The 26,386-nt window shown below is 39.9% G+C and overlaps 2 protein-coding genes across 4 annotated transcripts in view; one reads left to right on the top strand and one right to left on the bottom strand.

Moving 5' to 3' along the window:
- PPP4R4 (protein phosphatase 4 regulatory subunit 4) overlaps positions 1-5,490 on the top strand; it is a 105,219-nt gene extending 99,729 nt beyond the window's left edge. For all 3 annotated transcript variants that reach the window (XM_034768034.1, XM_034768036.1, XM_034768035.1), the window contains one exon: positions 4,363-5,490. In XM_034768034.1, coding sequence (XP_034623925.1) covers positions 4,363-4,387 — 25 coding nt within the window. In that variant the 3' untranslated portion in view covers positions 4,388-5,490. The remainder of the gene's footprint in view (positions 1-4,362) is intronic.
- Positions 5,491-8,342: 2,852 nt separating this feature from the next.
- On the bottom strand, positions 8,343-24,712 carry SERPINA10 (serpin family A member 10). Its single transcript, XM_034769048.1, has 5 exons — positions 24,588-24,712; positions 18,027-18,761; positions 13,566-13,839; positions 12,061-12,208; positions 8,343-8,825 (listed from the first exon to the last, which is right to left on the bottom strand). Exons 2-5 carry the CDS (start codon positions 18,748-18,750, stop codon positions 8,634-8,636), a joined length of 1,338 nt encoding a protein of 445 aa, XP_034624939.1. The 5' UTR covers positions 18,751-18,761; positions 24,588-24,712; the 3' UTR covers positions 8,343-8,633.
- Between the last annotated feature and the right edge of the window lie 1,674 nt (positions 24,713-26,386).

The raw sequence follows: 26,386 nt of genomic DNA, 5'->3' as shown, positions 1-26,386 counted from the left end.
TTCATACTGTTCCTTAAATGTGTCTTTCCAATGTGTCTATCTGTTTTTGGGAGTGGTGTGTTGATCAGTATTCCCTTGTATATTGGCTATGTGTAAACATGCGTTGCTAGTTCAGAGGTCTTCATTCGAGTTTACAAATACAAAATGACTTATCTAGTCATTTCGTTACCTGAAATTATAATGATCTTCTTAATTGGAAGTGGTATTATATGGTTCATACTTTTGTATGCATACAAAAAAACCCTTCATTGCGAAGCAGTTTTTGGATTGCTATATTTGACATATTTCTAAAAATTCACAGAAATGAAATGAAAGAAAAGGAAGGCCAGCTAATATACCCTCTACTCCTCCATCCACAAGAACACACACTATCATTACCACAATTAGCACACACCAAAACCTGACATTTATTCTGCCTCCTCTTCCAACACAACCAACTGCTACACCAAACGTTTACAATTACTAGCTGTTAAGTTAAGCTTCTTAAATATGCTCTGTGTGTGTAGCAACTCACCCTATCAGCTTCACAGTGAAGTGTTTTGTTTATTATAGGTGGAGCTAGCAGAAACACCTATTATTAAGGTTTTCTGACACTTCACATTATAAAACCCTGATTTCAGTGTCATACAACTTTGCTAGACTAATTGTTTGGCTTGAAATTTTCCATGCTAGCTGTGTTGCCTCAGGCTGATTTTAATTTCAGCCAAAATAGTTCAGCTGTTTCAGAGAAAGAGATTAGAGGAAGATATATTGTTTTGTCCATGTTAAAAAATTCTGGCCACCTTTTTCTTTGACACCCTAATGCTCCTATGCGTTGGAGCAGGGGCTTGACATTGGACAAGGGGCATGGTCTTTGTGTCAGAGATGTGCCTTTTTCCTTGCCTGTGAAAACCTGCTCAAATTTGGCCAGGTTACAAACCTTTGAAAAATTATAGTTTGTACAAGCAACTAAATGTCCCAAAGATTCCATCCACATTTGGCATGCTCTGGCCCAAGACTAAGCAGAACATTTCTTTGCAGTTGCAGTTCTGGGGTGCTATGGGCCATGATAGGTCTGGGTATGGTCACCTGAACTAAGAGCAAGTCTGCTGATGACCCCTATGGGTATCAGCATGATGCCACATGATGGTTTTTTCAGGATTTTTTTTTTTAAACCTAGGAAATTACAAAAACAAAACTATGTTCAAAACATTATTCAGGTTGCACGTGAAGGACTGGAAAGATTAGGAAGTGACAGAATCAAGGTTGCTTGTCCCTGGGAGTAAATCAGGTTTGTGCAGTGAAGGAGGCTGTTTATAGGACCCTAACGTCATTTGTTGCACAAGTTGGAAGGTTTTATAAATAAGGCACGGGGACTGCAGGAAGAGAAGGGAGTGGGTCTCACAGTTAAGGCACTGGAAAACTGTATTCTATCCCCGCCTCTGCCACAGAGTTCCTGTGTGATGCCAGGCAAGTCTCTTCAACCACACTTTTCACAGATAGACACTAATTACATGTTCCTCATTTTCTGGGTGCCTGACTTGAGACTATTGGTATGTCTACACTGTAATTAATAACCCACGGCTCGCCTGTGCCAGCTGACTTAGGCTCACGGAGCTCTAGCTGCGGGGCTGTTTAATTGCAGTGTAGACATCTGGGCTCAGGCTGATGCCTGGGGTCTAGGACCCTGCGAGATGGGAAGGTCCTAGAGCTCAGGCCTGAGCCAGAATGTTTATGCTGCAATTAAACAGCCCCTCCCACAAGCCCGAGTCAGCTAGCACAGGTCAGCTGTGGGTGTCTTATTGCAGTGTAGACATACCCTTTGGGATCTGATTTGAAGAAGTGCTGTGTACTCACTGCTGCAACTGAAATCAATGTTTTGAACATAGAAAGTGCTATGTAATGGTAAGTGCTCTGAAAAAATCAGGTCCTAGATGTCTCAACTTGGGCATCCAAAATTAGTGGATACTTTTTACCTTAATCTCTCTGCGCCCCATCTGTAAAATGAGGAAAACAATACTCTCTCCTCTCAAAGAGGGGTTGTGAAGATAAATTAATTAATGCTTGTGAAACATTCAGATATTATAATGAAGAGTGCCATGAGGAAATTAATCTCATGAGGAAATTAATAGTTCAGTCTTCAGAGCAGGGTTTGAATAGTGTGCAGTAATGAAGGCATGAGGTCACACATTGGAAAAAATAGTATATGATCAAGTAATCAGATTTTCTCTCAATACATATACACAAGCATGCCCAACTTTTGAGTGGTTGACTTTGCAACATTAATAATGTTCTGGTCGCATAGTTTTTGTGTGTAATTACATCTCTGTTTTTATGTTTGTGTATATATGTAACTGAAGGATCAAGGTCTCTATAGATTAAAGATAAAAATCACAACTGGGTATGCTTCTGTTTAATTTATTTTTAATTTTAAATTAACATGTTGTTTCGATCAATTATTATATGATTACCTATATATAATTGTTTCACAAACCTCTCTGAGGCAAATGAATAGCAGTTCACTGGTAGCATGACCAAAAATATGAGTGAATCATTTTTATGATTTGTAAATGGAGCCACAATCTTCAAGGGACTTTCTAATATCCAAAAGAGGTACTTGGGTGCAGAATTTTGCATTGGAATCTTTACATTAGCAAAGTTTATAAACTTATGTTGGAGATCAGTTCCCTCTTGGGCCCACATCAGAGATGAACATAGAGAAAAATGATCCATCTCATTCTTGGAATAATTTATACATCTTAAATTAATCTAATTTAAATCCTTATCCAGTTCTCACAGTAGTTAGTAGAAAGACACCCATTGACTATAGTGTGATTTGATTGGGCCCCTATGTAGTTTTCAGGCAGTAGAAATTACATGAGTTGAGAATTGTGGTGAAGATGCCTCCTTTTGTATCTATGATGTCTTAATCACTGAAGATATGAGGCTCTGAATTTAAGTATATTTTGGAGTGTGGAAGAATCCCAAAGAACATCAATTAAATGCTTCAGCCCACAAGAGACCTCTCTTAAGTCAATTTTCAGAGAAAAGCATGTGTAGATCTGATTGTTACTAGTGAATAGACAATATTAGATTATGAGTCATCCTAGAATAGATATTGACTTGAATCATAAATGTTAGGAATGGTATAAGAATCCAATCGTATACTATTATGATGATTAGTTTTATTGTTTTCATACGTGTATTTTTAAGGATTTTATAAATTTTCTTTTAGCATAAGCATTTTCCTTACTTTACTATAACATGGTAACTGCTTCAAATACAGGAAAGAAAGTAAATATCTGTCTGTGCTCTATAGATGATTCAATAAAAATGTTGGCCCGACAGAGAGACAATTTAAGAAATCTGTTTTACTGTAGTACATGTGCATACAGATAATGAGAATTTTGCACTCACTGGTTTAGAATCAGGCTCCTAAAGAGCAGGGGTGAAATCCTTGCCCATTGAAGTCAATAGCAAAGCTCTCATTGAAGTCAAGGGGGCCTGGATTTCACCAAAATCTCAGTAACCAGTTTTCAGGCCATAGATATTGGTGTATGAACCCACAATAATATTGGTTTGCATACATAACTTGATATAGCATCTATCATCCTGTTTAGTGGGTTGAGCACAAGGCTGGGAGTCAGGAGCTCCTGACTTCTGCCCTCTTTCTGTCACTGACTTTCTGTATGGCCTTGAGCAGGTAACATAACTTTCTAATCAATGTTATCCTACTCCCATTTATAGTTAATGGCAGTATTAAAATCAATGGCAATAGGAGTTGGTTTGGGCCCTGTTTCCCCTCTTATAAAATGGGGTAAATGAATATTTTGATGTCTATATATTAGAATGTCCTAAATATATCTTTGATAGAGATTTTGATATGATGGGGTACCAAGAACCAGTGTTTGCACAGAGCTCTGAAATTAAGTGTTGATCTTCCATAGGTCTCTGTGATTTACATATATTGATGAATTGAGCCTCACAACACTTTTATGAAGTTGGCAAGTAGTATTTTATAGATGGGTAAACAAAGGAAATGATAAATTGTGACTTGCCCAATTCACATGTTGAAATCAGTGTCAGAATCAGAAATAAAACCCAGGAGACCTTTAACCACTAGCTATATCATTCCCTAGGTGTGTTACAAATTTTACCAACCTAACTTAAGCCTTCTGGAGCAGACTTACTTAAAAAGTACCCCCTCACTATGAAATATATCCTAAATTATGAGTGAATTGATTTTTTTTGGTAAGGTGTGTTTCCAAGTAGCTCTTGCTTATCAGATATGCTTCATATAATGGCAGTTTAGTATGAAGTTATTACTGAATGCTTGAATATATCAACAATAATTTTTACATATGTTTCTTCTTTTGTATAAAGAAAAAACAGAAAATCAAATTCTTAGATCATCTGACAGAAAAGGAAGCACACCAAAGACTGCTGGAGGCAAAGTGATTTTATGATAACAAAGGTTGGAGCTACAGCTGGGGAATCTGATGACTGGACAGGAGAGACTTAGTGCATCTTGCAATGTTAAAACCTATCTTTTAAGCAAATTCCTAAGTTGTAAAATAACTCCATATAAATAGTGTAATGGTTGCAGAATTCCAATGTTGTAGTGAAGTGTTAATGAAATGTAACTTTAGCTATGTGCTTTAACTGCTGCAGCTAAAGAGATAAGGTTTTTGTTCTTCAATTATGCCTTTGTAGTTCAGATTCTTGGATTTAGGATGCAAGTGTCCTACTTAAATGTACTTATTTAGGGGTTTAGCAGTTCCTAACATCCATTTGTCATGGAAGAAAAAAATAGCTGAAATTATTCTGTATATGGGGTTAACTGAGAAATTAATTTCACCTTTTAAAGACTCTTCAAACTCAATTTAAATGAAAATCCAGAAGTACCACTAAGAAGCTGTCTTGAAGCATAAACTGAAATAAGATTGTGCTGTGAATTGGGATGTGGTATCACTACAAGTACTAACTCAAGTTTATACAAATCCTTTACAAGTTTTCCAAAAATGTTAAGAGCAAATACCTCCAAACAATATCAGAATTATTTCTTTTGTTTCATAGGACAATTTTGTTGTATAAATACATTGTTTAATTTTTAGTATTTCAGATTGTATTTTCTCTTTACCTAATAATTTTAAAATGATGAATCTAGTTTTTAATTAACTGTTATTCCAAGCTATCATGCTTTAGCTTTGTCAACATTTGTTTGTATTAATGTTTCTATCAAAATTTGCCTGTGAAAAACATGCAGTTCTATCTAAAAAGTTCTATTTATGCCAATACTTGAGAGATATTGTATGAAGCTATTGTCAGCTTCTCTATTTCAAAATGCAATCAGCATAACTATATTGATATCAAAAAATATCTGTTTTTTAAATCTATTGGTGTATGATAAAGATGATCTAATTTGTGAATGCATGTGTGTGTGGTTAGTTTTTACCATGTGAAATAATGAATGATTAATTTACTCAAAATAAAACTTAGGATAATGCAGTACTTGCATGTTTCTGGAAAAAAGAGTTATTTTTTGCAATGTTTATTTTATAATTGAAGAGAAATAAAAGCATTTAACGATAGAAGTTATTTATTTTAAATGACACTGAAGTCAGTTTTATTGCTCTACTGTGAAGATGTGCATTAGCAGCTTGCAATGTGTTGTCATGTAATGTATAGATTTATTAGCTCCTCATAGTATATTTGAATTTTGGTGAGCCTAGTCACGTGTTTTTTTTGTTTTGTTTTTTTTTGTTTTGTTTTTTAATTCACTGGCATTGTTTGGACTCTGTGGACATAAAGTATGGTGAGGTGTCAGCTGGAGTCCTGTGTCCAGTTGTGGGCACCAAACTTTAGGAAAGATGTGGACAAACTGGAGAGAGTCCAGAGGAGAGCAACAAAAACAATAAAAGGTTTAGAAAACCTGATCTGTGAGGAAAGGTTAAAAAAAGTGGATATATTTAGTCCTGAGAAAAGAAGACTGAGGGGGCACCTGATATGAACTCAAATATGTTAAGGGCTGTTATAAAGAGGACTGTGATAATTGTTCTCCATGTCCATTGAAGTAGGACAGGAAGCATAGGGTTTAATCTGCAGCAAGGGAGATTTGGTTAGAGATTAGGAAAACTTTCTAATTATAAGGGTAGTTAGGCACCAGAATTGGTTTCCAAGTGAAGTTGTGGAATCCCCATCACTGGAGGTTTTAAGAACATGTTGGACAAACACATGTTAGGGATGGTCCAGGTTTACTTGGTTCTGTCCCAGTGCAGAGGGCTGGACTTGATGACTTGTTGAGGTCCATTCCAGCCCTACATTTCTTTGACTTTATGATTGGTTCAAGTCTGCAGTATTTGTTCTAATGCCTGAGTTAGACTCTTGTAAATTACATATTCTTTTTGAAAAGTCTGTTCTGAGTTTTCCACTCTGATCAACATTGTAGTAGTGGTAACAACAACACAAACATCACAAAGCAATATCAGGAGATCAGGCCGGCTTTAGGCTGATTCCCCCGAATTGGGCCCCGCGCCTAAGAGGGCCCTGTGCCCTAAAGAAGAGTGCCTAACTTAGGCGCCTTTTTAATTTTTACTCACTTGGCGGCGGTCTGGGTCTTTGGCGGCGGGTCCTTCACTCACTCAGGGTCTTCGGCGTCATTTCGGCAGCGGGTCCTTCAGTGCTTCAGAAGACCCGGACCACCGCCGGGTATTCGAATCAGGCCCCGCACTTCCTAAAGCTGGCCCTGCAGGAGATGGTTGAGCCATGATTATTATGTGGCTTTCCATGACTGATGGCTATGTTCTTCCCTCTCTCCTTTCGTCGACATTGCTGGCTCTTTGGCAGGAAGATAGTGTTTTCCCTCTATGTCTCTCCCCTTCCCCATCCCCTCTTCCTGGCCTTGTGTATCGACCTGTCTGTGTCTGCCTGCCTGTCTGTGGATGAATCTGTCTGTTTACATCTGTGTAGGTACTTTTATGGCTCCCATCATCATAGTAGCTGAGTAATCTTGGAAACGCCTCAGTTGTATTTTGGGCAGCTTTCTGGAAGACCACATGAAGAAGAAGAAGAAGAAGAGTTCCACTTGGATCTGTTAACTTCATGAGAGCTCTATGAAGCAATCTAAAGAGCCACGTGTGGCTCTACACACACAGGTAGAGTGTAATAATATAGTTAAAATGTACTAGTTGAAGGCGAGATACTGCTGTCCTTTCTTCCTTGACTAGTCCCATTGAAATCACTGGGCTTCTTGTTTTGCATTGAGCCCTCAGAAATACACATTTTAAAATGTTTTTTCCTTTCACTATTTCAGTGCCTCTAGTCTGTGAATGGAGTTATTTTCCCTTACTGAAGCTTGCTGTCTCTTACAAAAGGCAGCAATCTACCTTGTTTAGTAGTTATGTAGAAAACTTTTAGTTAATCAATTTATAATGTGCACATTGCCATATTGTATCACCTAGATACCATGGTAATGTACTTCAGCAGGGACTCAGTTTTGGTGGTGCAAAATAAAACTCAGAGTCAGCTTTCCGAGCTGTTGTTGAAGTTATCTTTTGGAAATATTTTATCATTTGTAAAAAGGCCAGTTTAAATGTGCTTTTATTAGACTACGTACGTGTGCCCTGAGAAGCTAAGATGCATTTGATAAAACTGAATAAGCTCACTGAACTGAAAACCCTGATGTGACCTTAATTATAGGCTTGCTATTTCTCCACAATCAGAAGTAAATAAAATTCTCAAGAACAGTGCCTATAGAGCCCATGCTTAAAATTTGACCCTGCTCCCAGTGATGTAAATGGCAAAATTTCCATTGATGACAGTGGGAGCAGGCCCTTAATTCTTCTCATTGCAGTAGAGAATATTGTTAGAAAGTAGGCCAAACTGCAGTGTTTGGATGTGAACTTTCTAAATGTTTTGGGATGTTTGGATCTAAGGTTTCCGTTCAGGCTTATCTCTAAATAAAATATATCTGAATTCTATCATTAAAATGTTGAATTTGGGACTTTCAAGTTTGTGCTTTTGAGACTTTTAATGATGGTAGCTCTACAAGACGTTATTTTGGAGTTGATAGTATAGCCTACTGGACCATAAGTAAATATTGTCAGCATTTTTAAAATACACTTTACATTTTTTGTTTACATTTTGATGATTTTTCTGTAAGAAACTATTTTTTCTGTGAATGTGAAATGTGCAAAATGGTGGCTCTGTTATACAATGGGGAATTAAACACAAAATTAAACAGAAATTAGCATCTTTTAACTCAAACATTTTATTGAATTTGCACATATACAGAAATATCTAGTTTAGCTCACAGAGTGAAATATTTGAACTGATTCTTATAGTATACAATCGGTAATCTTAAGCCTTCTGTTAGATGGCTGTCGGAAGGAGCAGTTTAGGAAATATATAAAATAACATGCAGCTTTTGAACAAATCTCTATTTTGTCACAATTATTGCCTCAACTAGATAATCTTGCCGCTTGGGCATTAACAAAAATAATTTAGTAGGACATGCTGATGATTTGAGATGTGAAGTGAATCTGTTTTCGTACCTAGCAAGTTTTCAGTTCTAACTAATGCAATGTAATAGTTTCAAGAAAATAAAAATAAAACTTGGAATATACTGGAGATAGACTAAAAACTATTGTCTTCATTTACAGTTCTGTAGGATTAACCACTCTGCCCATGAACAGCAATGTTTTGAAAGTTTCTTCGTAAATCATAAAGAGGAACGGCTGATTCACTTTAATGGTAGGAGGCATTGAGTATGCAGTAATTTCTGACCCACTAACAGCTGCTGCTTCAGTTCCTTTCTCATCCACTTCAATTACTGCTCTTTGGATAATCTAATAACGCAAAGAGAACAATATTATAAACACCAAAAGTGAGACTCCTTATGTGGAGAACAGTCATCAAAGTTCCAAACACCTAATGTGTGGCAAGCCTCTGCCATACAGTAGGGTTACCATATGTCCGGTTTTTCCCGGACATGTCTGGCTTTTTGGTAATCAAACCCCCATCCGGCGGGAATTTCCAAAAAGCCGAATATGTCCGGGAAAAATACTCCCTGGCTTACCTTAGAGCAGGCGCGCTCCCTGACTCCTGGGCTCTGTAAGAGCCGAGCTGCCCGAGCGCTACCGGCTTCGGGCAGCCCCCATGCCTCTGGACCCTGCGCCGCCAGCCAGGCACTTCCCCTCCTGGGCTCCAGGGGCGCAGGGTCCAGAGGCATGGGGGCTGCCCGAAGCCGGTAGCACTCGGGCAGCTCGGTGCTTACAGAGCCCAGGAGTTCAGGGAGCACAGCAGCCGACGAGCCTCGGAGGGGAAGTGCCCGGCCGGGGGCACAGGGGTCCGGAGGCATGGGGGCTGCCCGAAGCCTGAGTGCTACCGGCTTCATGGTTTGCTGGGCAGCCTCCAGACCCTGCGCCCCCAGCTGGGCGCTTCCCCTCCCGGCTCCAGCTGTGCTGGGGAAGCGCCGGCCGGGGGCGCAGGGTCTGGGGGCTCCCCGGCAAACCGTGAAGCCGGTAGCACTCGGGCAGCCCTTTTCGCGTGGTTGGGAGGGAGGAGGGGGAATGCGGGCGCTCAGGGGAGGGGGCGGAGTTAGGGCGGGGACTTTGGGGAAGGGGCGGGGAAGGGGTGGGGCCGGGGCTCCTTGGAGTGTCCTCATTTTTATTTTTTAAATATGGTAACCCTACCATACAGGCCCAGGGATTGAGGGTCACAGTGAGGTTCTGATCTTGCAGTTGATGGCTGCACTCACACAGAGCCCCATTGGCTCCAGTGTGACTGCACAGCTGCTGTAGTCCATCTGAATGCTATCAGTTGCAGGATCAGAGCCTAAGAAGCTTCCTGGATACATTTCTAGAAACAATTATACAATTTCTGTATGCATAATTTGGCGGGGTAACTTTCTTATAAAAAAAATGAAGGCTGAACATTTGATCTTCAAGCCACTTTTCCTAGTCACTTTTTCCCGTAACCCAAATCCATGCATAGCCCAGGTTGGCCATACCACAGAATCTGTTTTACAATCTTCAGATTTAACTAACAGAATGTATAGAATGAGCCTTCAGTTCCTACTCCTGCTGACCCTACATTCTATGTTTCATGATTAAATACGGAGACAAATGTCTATTAGTGGTTCTGGTTGTTTGTTTCTTTAATTAGCTTGTTTCTGATTAAGTTTAGTTAGTCTCAAACACTGAAAGGCTTTACTTAGTTAAATATTGTGCATTCTGAAAGTGTTTATAAAATCATATAAACATAGGACCTGAAGGGAGATCAAAAGTCATCAAGAAGTCATTTAGTGCATTCCTCCATGCTGAAGCACAATTAAGTATACCTAGCCCGTCCCTGACAGGTATTTGCCTAACCTGTTCTCAAAAACCGCCAATGACAGAGATTCCACAACTTCCCTTTTTAAGCTGTTTCAGTCCTTAACAATCCTTCTAGTTAGCAAGTTTTTCCTAATATTGAATCTAAATCTCCCTTTATGTAATTGCACCTGTCTTGTTTTATTGCTATATGTTTATAATCTTGAGAGGATTTCCTTGAAGCAAGCAGTAGCACAGAACTAATGAGAACAGACATACAAAACAATCCTGTGAGGTGTTTGCAAGCCCTCAACTCCCACCAAACTCACTGGGAATTAAGGTCACTCAATACGTTGCAGGATCTGACCCTTTCCCCTTTATTTCTGTAATGTATGCATCTAGCTATTTCCTCAGTTCTTAAGCCTATGTCTGAAAGCTTCATGGTTCGTTTATGGGCTAGGACATAAAGACAATTGAAGGTGTTAACATCACCAATACCAAACTCTGATGACTCTGTTCAAGTCCTAAATCTGTTTCTGAACTAATGTAACTCACATGGTAACATTTAGTAATGCTGCAATGGTCCTATGCCAGCTGGTGCATTAATTGCTTTTAAAATCAGTTAACAGATGCTATTAAAATTAGATTGTTTTATAATAAAATTAATAGCCAATTAATTCTGGATTATACAATTTTTCCTGGTGTCTGCGCAAGGGGAAGAGTATGCTGCAGATTCTCAACCTGATTTACACACATTAAATGGTGTAATAGCCCATAAACTAAACATCTGCTATTGTATCTTCTGTATTTTTACTCTTGGGATATGAAATAAGCATTTTGATTAAGGTCAGTTTACAAAGCTATCATAGTTTAAATACTTTTACATTTATATATTTGGTGAGGCAACTACTATGCTCTTTAAAAGGGTGCAATCTATGAAAACGACAGTGGTCCATTTGGTATGGGCCTTGTTCATGTTTTGTCCTCTTTGGCATGTCTCTTACTGCCGGATGGTGCTGGATTGTGGTGGTTCTCTGCACAGGTGTACAGAAGAGGTGGGGGAAGTCTCTGAACTAGAGCTGGGCAAATAATGGACTTGTCAGTTTGCTAGCAATTCCAAAAAATAAAAATGAAAAAACCTGTTTTGGATCAACTTGAGAATGAAAATTTAGTGAAGCACAAAGCCAAAAATAATTTTGTTTTGGGTCTAAACAGCCCTTTTTTTCAATTTTCACCATTTTTTAAAGTTTCTGATTCTTAAGTACCATTACAGGAAATTTTGAAACTAAAAATTGTTTTGAACTGAAAAACATAAACATTTTCTTTTAAAAATGATGTAGCAAACTGTTTTGATATTTTTCTGATTTTTTTTTTAACTAGAACAATTTGGTGGAATTGACACAAATTTGTGAAAAGTTTTAGTGTCACCAAATCTGTACATGTTGCTGAAAAAATGTTTCATGTAAAAGATGATGCCCAGCAGTACTCCAAACTTCCCTCTCCCACTGCTTCCCTCTGCAGATTTGTGCAAGAGAAGCCAAAATGTGGCTCTTAATGGACTGAGAGTAAGGAGTGCTGGGTTCTATTCCTGCCTCTGTTCTGAGACCTTCAGCAAGTCACCTGATCTTTTTTAAGCTCTTTGAGGCAGGAACTGTTTCTCACAATGTATTTGTACAATACCGAACACAACCAGGTCCTGATCTTGACTGGGCCCTTTAGGCACTAATATAATACAAAAAATAAATAACAAGAAGCAGCTTATAAGTCTTACCTTTGATACTTTTACAAATCTTTGATCTGTAAGTTTACTCAGGTCTGCGTTCATTGTGAACAGGTTTTGAATTCCCAGAGTAGGAAGCAGTTCATGCATCTGGTATTTCTGGTCTAATTTGAACTTTGGAAAGAAAATGTCCATTTTTCTGTAACAAACATAAATACTGGTAATATAGTGAAAAAACTGACAAAATCCTAATTTTGGAACAAGAAAAATGTCCTTATCACAGGCTTGATTTTTCTCCATGAATTTTGCTTGTCTCATTATCCTAGAATATACTTAGTAATTATTATTAGAAGGGTCATTCAGTAATATTTTGCACTTCATTAACCTTTCATCAGAGGATCTAAAAGTGCCCTATAAAAAGTAGTGAAACTTCCTCACTTGTACGATGCAGAGCTGGTGTAGCCATATTGCTCCCAGGATACGAGAGACACAGGGTGGTTAAGGTAATATCTTTTATCGGACCAACTTCTGTTGGTGGGAGAGACAAGCTTTCGAGATACACGGAGCTCTTCTTTCGGCCTCAAGCACTTAGAGGTAAACATGGGACTCAAACTGACCTTTTCAGGGGAGAGAAGTTCAGTTTGAGTCCCATGTTTGCCTCCAAGTGCTTGATACCCGAAGAAGAGCTCTGTGAAGCTCTCAAAAGTTTGTCTCTCTCACTAACAGGAGTTGGTCCAGTAAAAGATATTACCTCACCCACCTTGTCTCTCACTTGTATGAGGCAGACAAGCGATATGTAATGGTCAGTTCAACCAATACTGAAATGCAACCAGCTCTGGGATCGAATTCAGCAGTGCACAACATGCTACACAACAGTTTAGGGCAGGAAGTGAAGAATAGTTGAAATGTAGGGGAATCTAAGTAGGCAGAAGGTAAATTGCTGCGTAACAAAAGACAGCAGGGCTAATGCTTTCTCTCTTATGAAAAATGTCAGGGCCACAAGGGGTCAGAACCTCTAGTTTCCTGCAGCACAGTATCTCCACTTCTATGATGAGGCATTGATTAACTCAATCCTGAACCAGGAGAAAGAGTGTCACCTACTGAATCATATTTCATGTGAAGAGATTAATTTATTTTACATTCTTATAGCTCAACCTATTTAATATATTTGTATTTATGCTTCATTGCCCAAATATGAAATCCCTTCATGAGTAAGATGCACACACTGGTTAGCCATGCTATTTTGGCTGGAAGTGCCAAATTGCCAACAGGCCCGCAGTTAGGGCCTGATGTTTGGGCTTGGAAAGGCTGGACAGTGCTCTGTGAAACGTACATTTCTTAGTGGGATAGAGGAGATAAATCAGTCTTAAATGAAGGCTTCAAGTGAGAGCCCTACACCACTCTTATGTACAAAGGTTCTGTTTTGGGGGATTTAGAAAGACCTCGCCTCTGTGAGGATGCCACTCCACAGAGAAACCAGCACATAAGTGGGTTTCTTTTACCTCAGTAAATATGAAATATGTTAGTATCGTCAGGATGTCAGTGTGAAGCTATACCTGGTCTTCATGTTTCTAAGCCACGATTCCACAAGCTCTGCTGTTATGTGGTCTTCAAGTGAAGCGTAATCTCCCTCCTTTTCCGGCATGGCAATAAGCATGTGTGCACTCCCTCTGTAGGGAAGTTTTAGCACAATGCATCCTAAGTTCTTATCCGAAGTTGAGGCAACCTTGTCTGATTTAAACATCATGGGCACCTGTACCTTCCTATACTTGTCTATATGGAAAGTCTCCAGTTCTGTGAACCTTGTATTAAATGGGTGCAGCCATTTGCCTTAGAAAAGAAAGAAAGAAAATAATTATTCATACTCATACTTCCTCATGGTAACAGTTCTGAAGTTCTTAAAATATTATCCAATTGTATCCATTGCTATACGGTCATGTAGGATTTTGGTCCCCTTGTGCATAGGATGGCTGGATGACAACTATGATATCTTTAACCTACATACTTCAAAACATTTTACAGCAAAGGAGGGCAAAACCACACAAAATAAACAGACCTAGGCTCAGGAGGGATGGAGGGGAAGAAACATGATCAACAAATATTTTCCCCTTTGTCCAGGTGGTCAATTACCCCCAGGCTCCAAACTAATGAATATTCTTTTATTTTACTGAATACCATATAATCATCCATTTTTTGCAGAAATGCTACTTGACTCTGACACTCCACTAGAAGTTTGTTCCTCCTATTCAATACTCTCTTTTTAAAGTGATACCTCCGTACGTTCTCATTCATGGAGCATCAACAGTGGGCTGCCTCCCTTGTGAGTGCTATGGCTGGACACCATATATGTTGATGATACTAAGGCCTGCATTTCCTTTCTACCATTTCTTTCCTATCTCAATTTCTGGCAGAGAAAGGGATCTGGATGAAATCCAGCTGGGTTGGATTCAGTCAAAATAAGACACAAGTGATGCCTGTTGATAAAAGATGGTTGATTGTTGATGGGGAATTGGCAGAAGCGATGAAGGCATCTGCAGGCTTATTTTTTAGAGGCTGTCAATCTAAGTCTTATTTGGGATTCATCTCTACTCACAGCTTCCGAATAAGAAGTGGTGGCCAAAAACACCATCTTTCACCTTTATACTTGACAAAATCTTTTCTTTTCAAAATGCAGAGCTTGTCATGATTATGGGCAACAGGGGATGGATCACTTGATGATTACCTGTTCTGTTCATTCCTTCTGGGGCACCTGGCATTGGCCACTTTGAAAGACAGGATACTGGGCTAGATGGACCTTTAGTCAGACCCAGTATGGCCATTCTTTTATTCTTATGTTCATACTCTTGTCACCTCAAGGCTAGACTACTACACCGTTCTCTATCTGGGATTAGCCTTGTTGTCCATGTGGAAGTGGTGGCTGCCGTAAACAGTACTTGTCTTATAGGTATATTATACCTATGTGCCATGCTCTGCACTGGTTAATTCATTTAAAGAATTTAATTCATGGTGCTGGTTGCTATCTGCTGAAGCCTAAATTTCCAGCATGCTGTTCTTAGACATGGTCTCTGCCAACAAATCCATACGAACTCACAGGAGCTTCTGACAAACTGTTCTCCCTCATGGGCATTCATCCCTGAATTTGCTGCTGCTAGAAAGCAGTCAAAGCCGGACCTTGCCATTTTTGGAGTCTGCTGTAAATCATAGCACTTTTTCAGGCTTTCTCGCCACTGCATTTCTTTTAGTAACAGGTTGTCTTCTAACCGTCTTTTCCCAAAACTCAATGTTCCAGTGTGGTTACTCTGTTTAGGTTTTTTAATATCTCACTCATTAGTAAATTACCAGGGTATCTCTACTCACATGTAAGTCTAGCCAATCCATTTATTATCTCTGTGTCTTGGGTGGGCTTCATTACATCTTAACTAACATTTTTCTTCAAATAAAGGAAACAGAATTACACACCAGACACAGACTATGTCCCAATGAGTGCTACTAAGCTGTCAGTACAATAACATTGAACTCTTGGGGAATATCCTTTTAGCCTATTTTACTGCTTCTGCTCAGCTGTTACCCCATCTCAAGGAAAATATGCCTTGCTCTGAGCTATTGTGAGATGAGCCTCCGTACCAGACTGCAGAAATTTCTTAACTTCCACCATGGAGCATTCTGCTTGGTCCTCTTTGTTTTGTTTTACTTTTAAGTTTGCATCTGTTTTCTTTCTTCAGAAGGAGAGAACTCTCTGTATGATGCTGTCCTCGAGAGAGAGAGAGAGTGTACACTGAGCCAGAGGCTTTTCATTCACTCTCATGATCCTGGGACCAAGTACAGCACTTCTCCCCAGGTACAAGTCAGAGTTAAATAGTTTCTCAGAACCCAAAGTGGCTGAAACTACTGCTGTGGATTGGGACAGCATAGAGACATTATCCTGGCCACACCTCCTTTTCTCTGTCTATGTCACTGAAAACAGCACCCGATCCAAGGCCCAACTAAATCCAGAAACCTCCCCTTGACATTGTCCCAACTGGCTATTTATATGTCAAGGAGGAAGGAAACCACACTGTGGGGCCATTTTCCTTTCCTCACTTGAGCATGTACCTAGGTAGTGGTTTCCCTTGATCTCTTCTTGGAGCAGTGGGCATAGTCTGGGGTTCTCTGCTCCCCCTTTGCCCTACTCCTGTCCCTATACTCTTTTCTTTTGTCCTGATCAACTGACCCAACTTTTTGTGCCACCCTTCCCCTCTGATTGAGAGGAGTGGACTATCACTATTTGTGCTGCGTGGGGCCTCCTTTGAAAAATCTGGTCCTTCTCAACTAGAATTCAGAGACTACTGACTGCACGGTGAGGGACACAGGAGCTTCTACACCAGCTATCCATCAGCAGAGAATTCCCCTGTGTGGTGGAGATGCATTAGATAATTGCTATGTGCTCCTTGACCTAGCCAAGGATCTAAGCCCTTGTTTCTTCTGGTTCTGTTATTTAACTGGAAACTTGTCCTTCCTCTTCTCTCATGCATATTCTGGGCACCAGGGACAATCTTGGATTATTTTAGTTTTTGCAAGTAGTACAATGTCTTGAATTGGAAACTTTTAATGTATACCCTGCCCTTCTCTGCTCATTCAAAGGACCTGGGGGAGCATTATTGGGGAAAACACCACAATAAAATGCACCCTTATAAATGGGATTCCTGGTCCAGGTTGAGGCATTTTAACGTGAGAGGTGATATTTCAGTGTGCCTTGGAATTCTGGAGAGGTTGAGGTTACTGCTCCAGATCTGACCCAGGTTTACAGTGTCCAAAGTTTATCGTGTGCTAGCTCTGCATACCCGTGACCTGCAGGGTCCTCACCATCATAATGCTTCCCATAGGAGTTTCATCCCTAAGAGGACTGGATGGCTTCAGGGACCTGAAGGTGGTCTGAAAAATCACTGGTTTCTCCAGGGGAAACTCCAGCCGGGGCCTCTGGGCCCAGGCTGGCCTCCTTTGGCTCAATGAAACTGAAAGAAAAGAGCTGAACTCCTGTCCTGGGACAGCTAATTTGCTGTGTAATCAGGGAGCCTTGTTGTGTGACAGGCAGTTTGCTCCCTTCTCGTTAGGGGGGATAGGAAGTCTCTGCAGAGTCTGCTTCTTCACAGTCTACTTGGGCCCTAGCCAATAAACTTTGGCATGCTGTGCTTAGTTTTCCTAATTTGATTGCACCTCTCTTGCCAAGCTAAGGGCCTTCCAGATTCTGATAACTTCTTTCTGTTGCACCAGATCAATATGTGGAAGGTCCTCTCATGGGTAAGGTGTGGTTCTTTTCCCTGATCAAAGAGACTCTTGTATGAAATGGGGAAACTCTGTGTTGCCTTGACCAATGCATTCTATGAGAAATGAATTGGTGCCCTCAGCCCAGTGTCTAGAGTACATATGCCCATATTACAGCTATCATTACAGTGGGCGCTGCAATAACGGCTCTGATTGGCAGGGAGCCCAGGGAGATTGAACAACCTTCTCGGCCCTCAAGATGGACCTTTCAGAGAAGGATTAAGACAAATTAATATGGTACTGAGAAGAAGTTTTCACTGCCTCTGTCTGTGTTCTAGCTGTTCTGAGAATGGAGGTCTGCAGCATTCAAGGCCCTTTTCAGTACCACTAAAATCATTTACGGTTTAAAAAAATTAATTAAAAAAAGGAAATCTAATAGGGGACAATGGGGAAATACTGTATCTTTGAAAATGCTTTTCCCTAAAGGAGAAGCCCCCAGCCACAATCATTGTATTTGAATCACTAACTCAGTTATAATGAGTATATGACATATGTACAGATCCAGTTTGCAGTGAACTCAGTAGCATTGACAGGTTTACTTGACTTACCTGATGCACAAACGTTCTGAACCATATTTTGAGCTCAGTTGCAAATCTAGAGTAGCAACATTGATCCCAGTGGAGTTTTTCTGGAGCTACACTGAAGTAACTGAGAACAGAATCTTGCCTGTTGTCTTTTTATAAATGATGATCTTACAGTATAAAATCAATAGTTACCTTTAAAGAGAACGTAATCCACGAGAACCAGTTTAGCATGCTGGTCAAGTTCTTCAAAAAGCTTTGGGATTTTTCCTTTGGTCTTCTTGTTAATATTCTGATTTATGACATTTTTTGCTCGGGTGGAGTTGTGAAAATCCACACTTAAGAATTCCATATCAAAGTACTGCTTGGATAGATTAAGGAAAGGCTCCTTGAGTCTGAAATTTTTTTGAATAAAAGAAAAACTACCTCTCTGCAGAACAAGCTCTTCATTCTCTGTGATGTTATCTTTCAATTGTTTAAACAAAGCTGGCAACTGATGAAAATTCTCTTTGCCCTGAAAAAGATGGAGGTTTGTACCCTGAACGATTTGCTTGTAGGTTTCCCCGTCAGCTGCGAGCATGAGGACAGCCATCACAAATGACACAGAGAGCGGAGAGAAGAACACATTATTGTCATGCTTCAGTGCTATTTTCCTGTAGAGATTGAATCCAAAATCCATGTTCTTTTCAGTGAGGTTGTAAAGAGTGAACTCTAGAGGGACTTGCTCTGTAAATGGCTCTGCGGTGCTTCTATGCAAAAGTTGGTCCATAGTGCTACCTTCATTCTCATGATTCGGCAAGCAACTCTTCCCTTTATCTTTCTTTCGATTTCCAGGCTTGCCAAGAGATGTGCTTAATTCAATGCACATTTCACATAAGAGAAGAAGGCAAATCCCTGCTTTCATTTTGGAGTCCAGCATTGAGCTTCTTTCTAGTCAAGAAAATGAAAAGAAACAATAAAGTCAATGACAATTTTTCTTTTTTTTAATTGAAAATACCTTGCTTCTGGGTTCCAGATAAAGAGGTCATGGATATAGCCAAATGGTTTCAAGTTCCTTCCACCATGTAATTCTCACCAATCCCCCCCTCTCCTCCCAAGTTACATACCAACAATGTAAAGTTTGAATGGCCAATGCCCAAATCAAAAGTCAAAGTGAAAGTAAGGGGAAAAAAAGTCTCCATTCATTCAAAATGGATGCAAAAGAGATGTCATGACCTTTAGCAAGGGGCTCACTTCATATGCTAAACAGTTCATCATGAAAGTCCCTGACTAATCTTCCTATGTTAAATTGAAGCTGTCTTAAAAGAGTAGGTCCAAATTTTCAGATGAGGCACATTCATCTCCACCTGAAGTCAATGAGAGCTACCTATTTTTAATGTGATGAATACAAATGTAGATAGAGAAATACCTTGTTGACAATTAAAGGGCTAGTGTGTGTAATATGCAGTACGTATAAAAATACCAGCATTGAATTTCTGCACAATATATACTAAAAGAGTCAAACTGTAACCACTAGTTCTGAGTCCCATAAATGAGAAACTCTGAGAGTTGGCCATTCTTTAAAAAAAATGTGATTGGGAGAATTCAAAAGTTCTACTTTTTTTTTTTTAAATGGAGATATCCTATCTCCTAGAACTGGAAGGGACCTTGAAAGGTCATCAAGTCCAGCCCCCTGCCTTCACTAGCAGGACCAAGTACTGATTTTGCCCCAGATGGCCCCCTCAAGGATTGAACTTACAACCCTGGGTTTAGCAGGCCAATGCTCAAACCACTGCACTATCCCTCCCCCCCAATTTCAAATTGCTTTAGAAGCCTTTGAAAAATTACTAGAGGTTTTGCTGAATAACATAGACCTTCTTTTCTAGGGAAAATTAGCCTGAATGACATGTCAGTGTTTTTTCCAATTACATAGAAACGTTCAGTTAGGAGAAAAGCAAAGCATTAATAATAATTTTTGAAAAGGCCAGTGGTCTTGGGCCTGATTTTCCTCTGATTGTTTACCCCCGTGTAAACCAGGAGTAACTCTACTGAAGCCAAAGGAATGATGATTGTGCACGACTGGTATAAGGCAGAGGAGGATCACACCCCATCGCCTCTTTTACTTTTTAATTCAGCCTTGCAAGCTTGTGAAAATGAAATCTTTGTTTTAGAGACAGGATGGCAATAGCACAAGAAGGAATTAAATATTAATGACCCTTCCAGACACACACCCCTACATCCATCTGGAGGATAATAGAAGACTTATTGTTACCATGGAACCAACGCCTGCTATTTTTATAAGTAAGGGTACTCTTTCCAGCTGTGAGTACTGACTGTGTTGTGGGATGGCTAAGAAAACCCCCCAGTGAGGAGGGGAAATGACAGGTACTCCAGATTTTCATGATGTCTGTAATAATGTCTCCTCCCTTGTTGAATAGTCACTCTGAATATTGAGCACCTGTGCTGGTGGACAGCAGGGATTCAAATGCTTTCTTGGCAAGAGTAAGGTAGCTTGATGTCTTTGTTGTCTAATATTTGATTAGGCTGCTTGTGAACTTCAGATGTGGTTCACCTTTAACAGCAGCTCCCTCTTTGCAGAAGGAGATTGCTCTTATGTTCATGGATTTGTGAAGAAGCAATAGATGAACTAGTCCTACAAACATGAAGGAGTGTACAATTATGAACCTTGGAGTAACAGGACTGCTCAGAAGAATGACTTAGACATAGTACCTTTTGTTGAAGATCCTATTGAATAGGGAAGGGGGGACATAGTACTTCCTTCCAGCCTTGTAAACAAGACTGCACCCTCTTAATTTCCATGTTACTGTTTGTGTCTGCTGAGCTATGATGAGGTTGTGAGGCCCTGGACTGAGAATCCAATACCATTGTAAACAGGTAAGGAAATTCGTCCTTCCCTTTCACTTTTCATTCATCTGATATGGATTATTTATTCTTGCGGACAGAGTGGTGCCCAGATCGTATGTAGTGTTACCTCTGGTTCTTTTACACTTCACTTATCAAATATTGTTTTGTAAGATCCCATGAATGCTGAAGTGGGCTTCTGAATGGACTGAGGGTGAGACACTTACTCTATGTTTGGAATATTATTATTCTCTGTCACAAGCAGTGATTTCTAAGCAACATTCATGCAGAGGAATGTTCTGTAAAACCTTGCAATAAGAAAGTTAAATTTTCAAAAAGGCCCCAATTTAACATCCAAATTTGCTCATGCAAAATCCAAAATTTGCATGTGAAAATGAAAGTTGCTTATATAAATCACGTAGACGCAAAACTTTTCTATCTACGTGTGTAATTGCCATTTGTGTATTGAAATCAAAGACACTGAACATACAAAATAACCAGAGCAAATTTAAAAGCAAAGTGTGAATTGTTTCCCATACAATATAGGATAGAATATCACTTTTATACAATATTTTGAATTTGCTTATTTTCAGACAGGAAATCCCACCCCCTTCCATCCAAATTAGAAGGGTGTTCCAAACTCTGTTAGGATGGCTAGAAAGAAAAATGATCTGGTGCCATTTGAAATTTCATTCTGCACCAGTTCTCTTTGTATAAGAGTGATCATAAGAATGAAGAAGAGGTATGAAAAGATTGATTCTGTTAAATGGGCCCATCATTAAAATAGTAGGCTTTTAGTTAACTAGATGGAAAGAACAGTCTCAATAGATGTTTTGTTGTTAAGGGATATCTGATCTCTAACACCAGAGTATGGTAATTGTATAACTTGACATTTGTCATATGGCCAGAGAATTATGTGATAGACTAGGTGACCTCTCGAGGTTCCTTCTAGCTCTACATTTTTATGATTTTATACAAAAATCTGGCATTATCTGAATGCCATAAATTCAGAGTTCAGCAAACCCTCATGATTGCCTAAATCAAGATGTGTAATTGTCTGTGGGCGTAAGCCCTGAAAAGGCACTTTCATGTAAGACATCTGGGCACAAAGTAACAGCCCACATTTGGCAGTCAGGCAGTCAATTTTCTATTGAAATAGTGAGTTACATTCTGTATAAGATGGCAGCCCAGATGGGCTATAATGAATGAATCAGGAGACAATGAAATAGTTGAATGTGATGCATCTTCCTAATCACATGTAAAATGTGGAAAATATTAAAAATATACAACTTAAAACCATTTCCACCAATTTTATATTTATTTTAACTATATCTACACTCCCAGTGAAATTCCCTATGCCCATCACACACTGACTAAAGATGTACTAGGTGTGGGTCATGAAAGCCCCTGCCATTTTATCCTTTTTAAACATTACTAGAATCCCAAATATATGAAATATGAAATCCCTCTCATAGGTTAGATTGGACTGTCTTGGAGACTGCTTCTTTCCCTCTGCACCATCCCAACAGTTGAGATCAGCTCTTGCTAAGACTGAACTCTGTGGGAGTGGAGCAGGGAGGGGTATGACTCCTCCCTTTCTTCTCACACAGGCATTGCACTGCACCGCACCATCTTCCTTATTCCCCAGGGAGAACTCACCATGGTCCCTCAAAACCCCACCAATGCAATTCCTGGATTGCCCAACAGGGGGCTGCATTATGACTCTCACATCCCATCTGGGTTGAATATGCTACCTCCACAGCACTTACCTTCCCTACTTGTCCAAGGAGCAGGAACCCTAATCCTAGAACAGAATCTATTTCCATAAATGGCTGTGCACAGTGCTATCACTGGACCAGTCTATAGAGAATACCTTTTAATTTCACCTTTAAACTAAACATTTATTATATCTGTGACCCATACATAGTACTTGGGCTCAGATTTTGCTTTTCATGTGTTCTCTGGAGCTCTAATATATCTTAATTGTTGGCAGATTGTCATTTATGGTTAATATAATTATCTGATGTGATCACATTACTTCTATCATTTGAGTTAAGTGGTTAAGGTGAAATTCACTTTGTTCTAACAAGCCTTCTCAAGACCCTCTGCACAATTTAAATCTCATGTAATCCTAGTGCAGGCCCTCTGCACTGGGAAAATTGCATGAGGAGGTTAAATGCATTATCCAGACAGGATGAATGTGTTCTGATCAGTCATCTTCAGACCAAAAGTAAGTCTCCATCTAGGGTACAAATAGTTGGGTGGAAGTTTAATGTTGAAACTGAAAATTGGGCAAAACTTGGTTTTGATACAAGCCTAAAACTTGAGCTAAATTTCCTGAGTCTCCAGCTCTGTGGTGGGATTTGTAGTTTGGAGACTCTGAAGCCAAAGGTCAAGTAAAAAGTGTGTGTGGGGGGGATCCATCACACTAAAAGGTTACTTGAATTCCTGGTAAACCAAACCTCCTGAGTATGGCATGGCCTTAGTTTCTCTTGAAAAACTTTCTCATCACTCTCCCTGCAGTTGTCCGATCCTACATTACTCTTTATATTAGCAAGGGGCAAACTATGCATCTGTGCAAAGCCCAAGAAACCAAACTGTGCACTGACAAATTTTGCAAGGCTTGGGGAAAGCAATTCTCTTCCAGCTCCCTATACAGCACTGGTGCTCCTTGGCCACTACTGCAGTTATAGGGCTGCCGCAGCCTCTGCCTCTGCAATGCACCCCTTACATGGGAAGGAACATAGTGACTGATCTTCCTAGACTCCTCCCACCTCCGCCCCCTCCTTGGCAACAAAGATAGGGGCCCCTATGGAATTAGACTTTATGATAGGTTTGGGGTATGCTCTCCCTCCATCCACTCCTGGTATCCTGTTCCTCCAACACCAGATGAATCCTGGCATCTTACATCATTTCTGTGGTAGGCAGAGCCCTCTGCCACTGAGCGGTTGGCAAGATCTGCTTTTTATAAAATTCACAATTAGAGGGACTGATCCTGTTTTCACACAAGTCAATGGCAACAATCCCACTGATGTTAATAGCAACAGGATCAGGCCCAAATGTTTAATAAACATAGTGGAGAACCAGCCTCTCCTTTGCTGCTGAGGCTAGTGTCTAGACTTTTTAATTGCCCTGAGATAAAGTAGCTGATAACAATGCACCCAGCACTCTCTGCATTATTTGAAGAGTCTGTGATGTTATTCCAGATTCAGTGCTTGGCAGGGAACCGAAGAGTGAAGTTTTTACTTAGGGCCTGATCCAAAACCAACTGAGGTGAAGGGAAAGACTCTCTAGACCTCAAAAAAGCAAAACTCCCGCTAACTTGGGAACATTGCTAAAGAACGCACAGTTGGACAATAGTCTATTGCAAGTTTGGGATTTTAGACATATCATTATAAAGTTTTGCTGTTCAACATCAATAACCGTCTGATAAACAAAGCTTTTGAATGGTGTAGAAAATATATGAAAATAGAGGAAGAAGCTTTGAAAACAATCATGTATTTGTTGTCTAAATTGTAAAAGCAAAAGCTTGCATTTGTACAGAATGTGAAGTTCAAACATTGTTTTGGATTCCCAAAGATCTCAGTTTTTAACACTGCAGAACAGAAGACACATTTAATTAAAATTTTTAACCGTGAAAGCAGGAAAAAGTTGGTATAAACTTTGCTTTAGGATGATTTGTAGTACCAACATATCTACAGTAGGAGGTTTCTTGCTTTTTGCTCATACTAAAAGGTTTCCCCTTGAAAACATTATAGCATTTTAAATTAAAATAAAATTTCAATATACAGATAAAATCAACTCCTGCTTGAAACACTGCATAATGTTAAGAACATGCAGATATAATTGCCCTCCTCTTCCCCCCCCCCCCCGCATAGGTATTTAAAATTCTTAGTTTAAACAGTTCCATCTTACCAACAAGGCAGCTCGTCTGTTACTTTTCTCAATCAACTATACGTAAAAAAAACAAAGCTAAATGATGACTGTCCAGTGATGAAGGTCAACAGCAAATATTTGGTATTCCAAAGTGTAATGCTCTGATTTTGTAGGTTATACATTAACTGCTGGTACACAGTGAAAGATGAGTGTCCTATAAGTGGAGGGCCATGTTCCAGTAAATGTCTTATTGATCAATAAAATAATGACAATACTATTGCACTCTCAAATTAACAGATTTGATAGTCTATTTTGGGACCTGATCTTTGTCTTATTCAGACAATGGGAGTTTGGCCTGATTTAAGACTAGAGTGGAATTTCAAAAGTGCTGTAGGGCAGTTAGGTACCCAGCTCCCAGTGGGAGTCAATAGATGCTGGGTGCTTTACTCCTATCTGTGCCTTTTGGAAATCTGCCCCTAAAGAAGCAGGCCTCAGATACAGACAGTAGATTTGGAATTCCAATTCCCTGGCACTGCATGGAAGAAATCTTACTCCAATATAGGACAGATGGAGGGAGAGGAAAGCAAAGTCACTGTGATATCCTTCTGTACATGTATGTGTGTGCGTAATGATGGATGGTGGTGGGGGAGATGGGATGATGAGGGAGTTGGGTGTGTACAGTAGCATGCCCAGCTTTCATGCAGCACTCTTTCCCTCAGCAAAGCTAACACCGATTTTAGTATTAGTATTATTTCAGTGGCACTCACAATGCCCGGGTCCTGGCCACCGGTCCAGGGGGCTCTGCATTTTAAATTTTAAATTAAGTTTCATAAACATTTTAAAAACCTTATTTACTTTACATACAACAATAGTTTAGTTATATATTATAGACTTCTAGAAAGAGACCTTCTAAAAATGTTAAAATGTATTACCGGCACGTGAAACCTTAAATTAGAGTGAGTAAATGAAGACTCGGCACCCCACTTCTGAAAGGTTGCCGACCCCTGGACTAAGCTATGTACACTTCAATACAAAATTCAGATGCTGGAGCCGAAGGCAGCTTCCTATTCTTCAAGTCCATATGGAGCCAGCATGGAATCCTTATTTCCTAGCTGGGAAGCCCGTACAGTTTGGTGTTCTTTGGACTTTTGCCTTTCTCTGCTGTCTTGCACAGTATATATAATGAGGCAGAGCTCACAAAGGCAGCTCTCTACATGCAGATCTCTCACTAAAGTCAGAGTTCGACTCGTACAGTAGCTGCCAATTCAGGCCACTGGTTTCAACAACAGATCTTGGTCAAGATTATTATTATTATTAATTATCTGTAGCTCAAAGAGAAGTTATGGGCTTGATGCAGGAATCACTTGGTGAAATTCTCTGGCCTAAATTATGCAAGAGGTCAGACTACATGATTGTATGGGTCCCTTCTGGCCTTTAAATCTATTAAATATGACCACCCTGGCTGTTCCTGTTCCATGGATAACTGGAGCAATTTGGTTTCCAAGGCTATTAATCTGGTAATTTTTTTGCACACTAAACAGTAGTTATAGTTAATAGGCTTGATTCATCCTGGCTTGAAACCAGCTCCTGCAAGCTTAGCTCAGAATGGAAGGTGGGTGGTAGTAGAAAGTCTAACCAGAGTGGTGCATGGCACTCACAATCACTGCTCCACCAGTGCTTTGCAGGTAACCAATGAAAACCAAAACATGGGTGGGGGGACAGCCTGAGAGTGTCCCCAGGGAACATGGGATCTATGCCCTAATTTAGCACATTGCCTGAGCAGCCTCAACCAGCAAGGCTCCTATGAAGACCCAGCTCTAAATTAAACCTGCCTCCCA

This window comes from Trachemys scripta, chromosome 4, assembly GCF_013100865.1.
Source record: "Trachemys scripta elegans isolate TJP31775 chromosome 4, CAS_Tse_1.0, whole genome shotgun sequence".
NCBI lineage: Eukaryota > Metazoa > Chordata > Testudines > Emydidae > Trachemys > Trachemys scripta.
This window is presented reverse-complemented; position numbering and strand designations above follow the sequence as displayed.

What these genes read in the sequence shown, in the direction of transcription:
- SERPINA10 (XM_034769048.1), bottom strand. Translation starts at nt 18,750, where the DNA reads ATGCTGGACTCCAAAATGAAAGCAGGGATTTGCCTTCTTCTCTTATGT. An exon ending in CTTAGAAACATGAAGACCAG is followed by an intron (nt 12,209 to 13,565) that starts GTATAGCTTCAC and finishes TGTTTGTTACAG; the next exon opens with AAAAATGGACATTTTCTTTC. An exon ending in GATTTGTAAAAGTATCAAAG is followed by an intron (nt 8,826 to 12,060) that starts GTAAGACTTATA and finishes TTGCGTTATTAG; the next exon opens with ATTATCCAAAGAGCAGTAAT.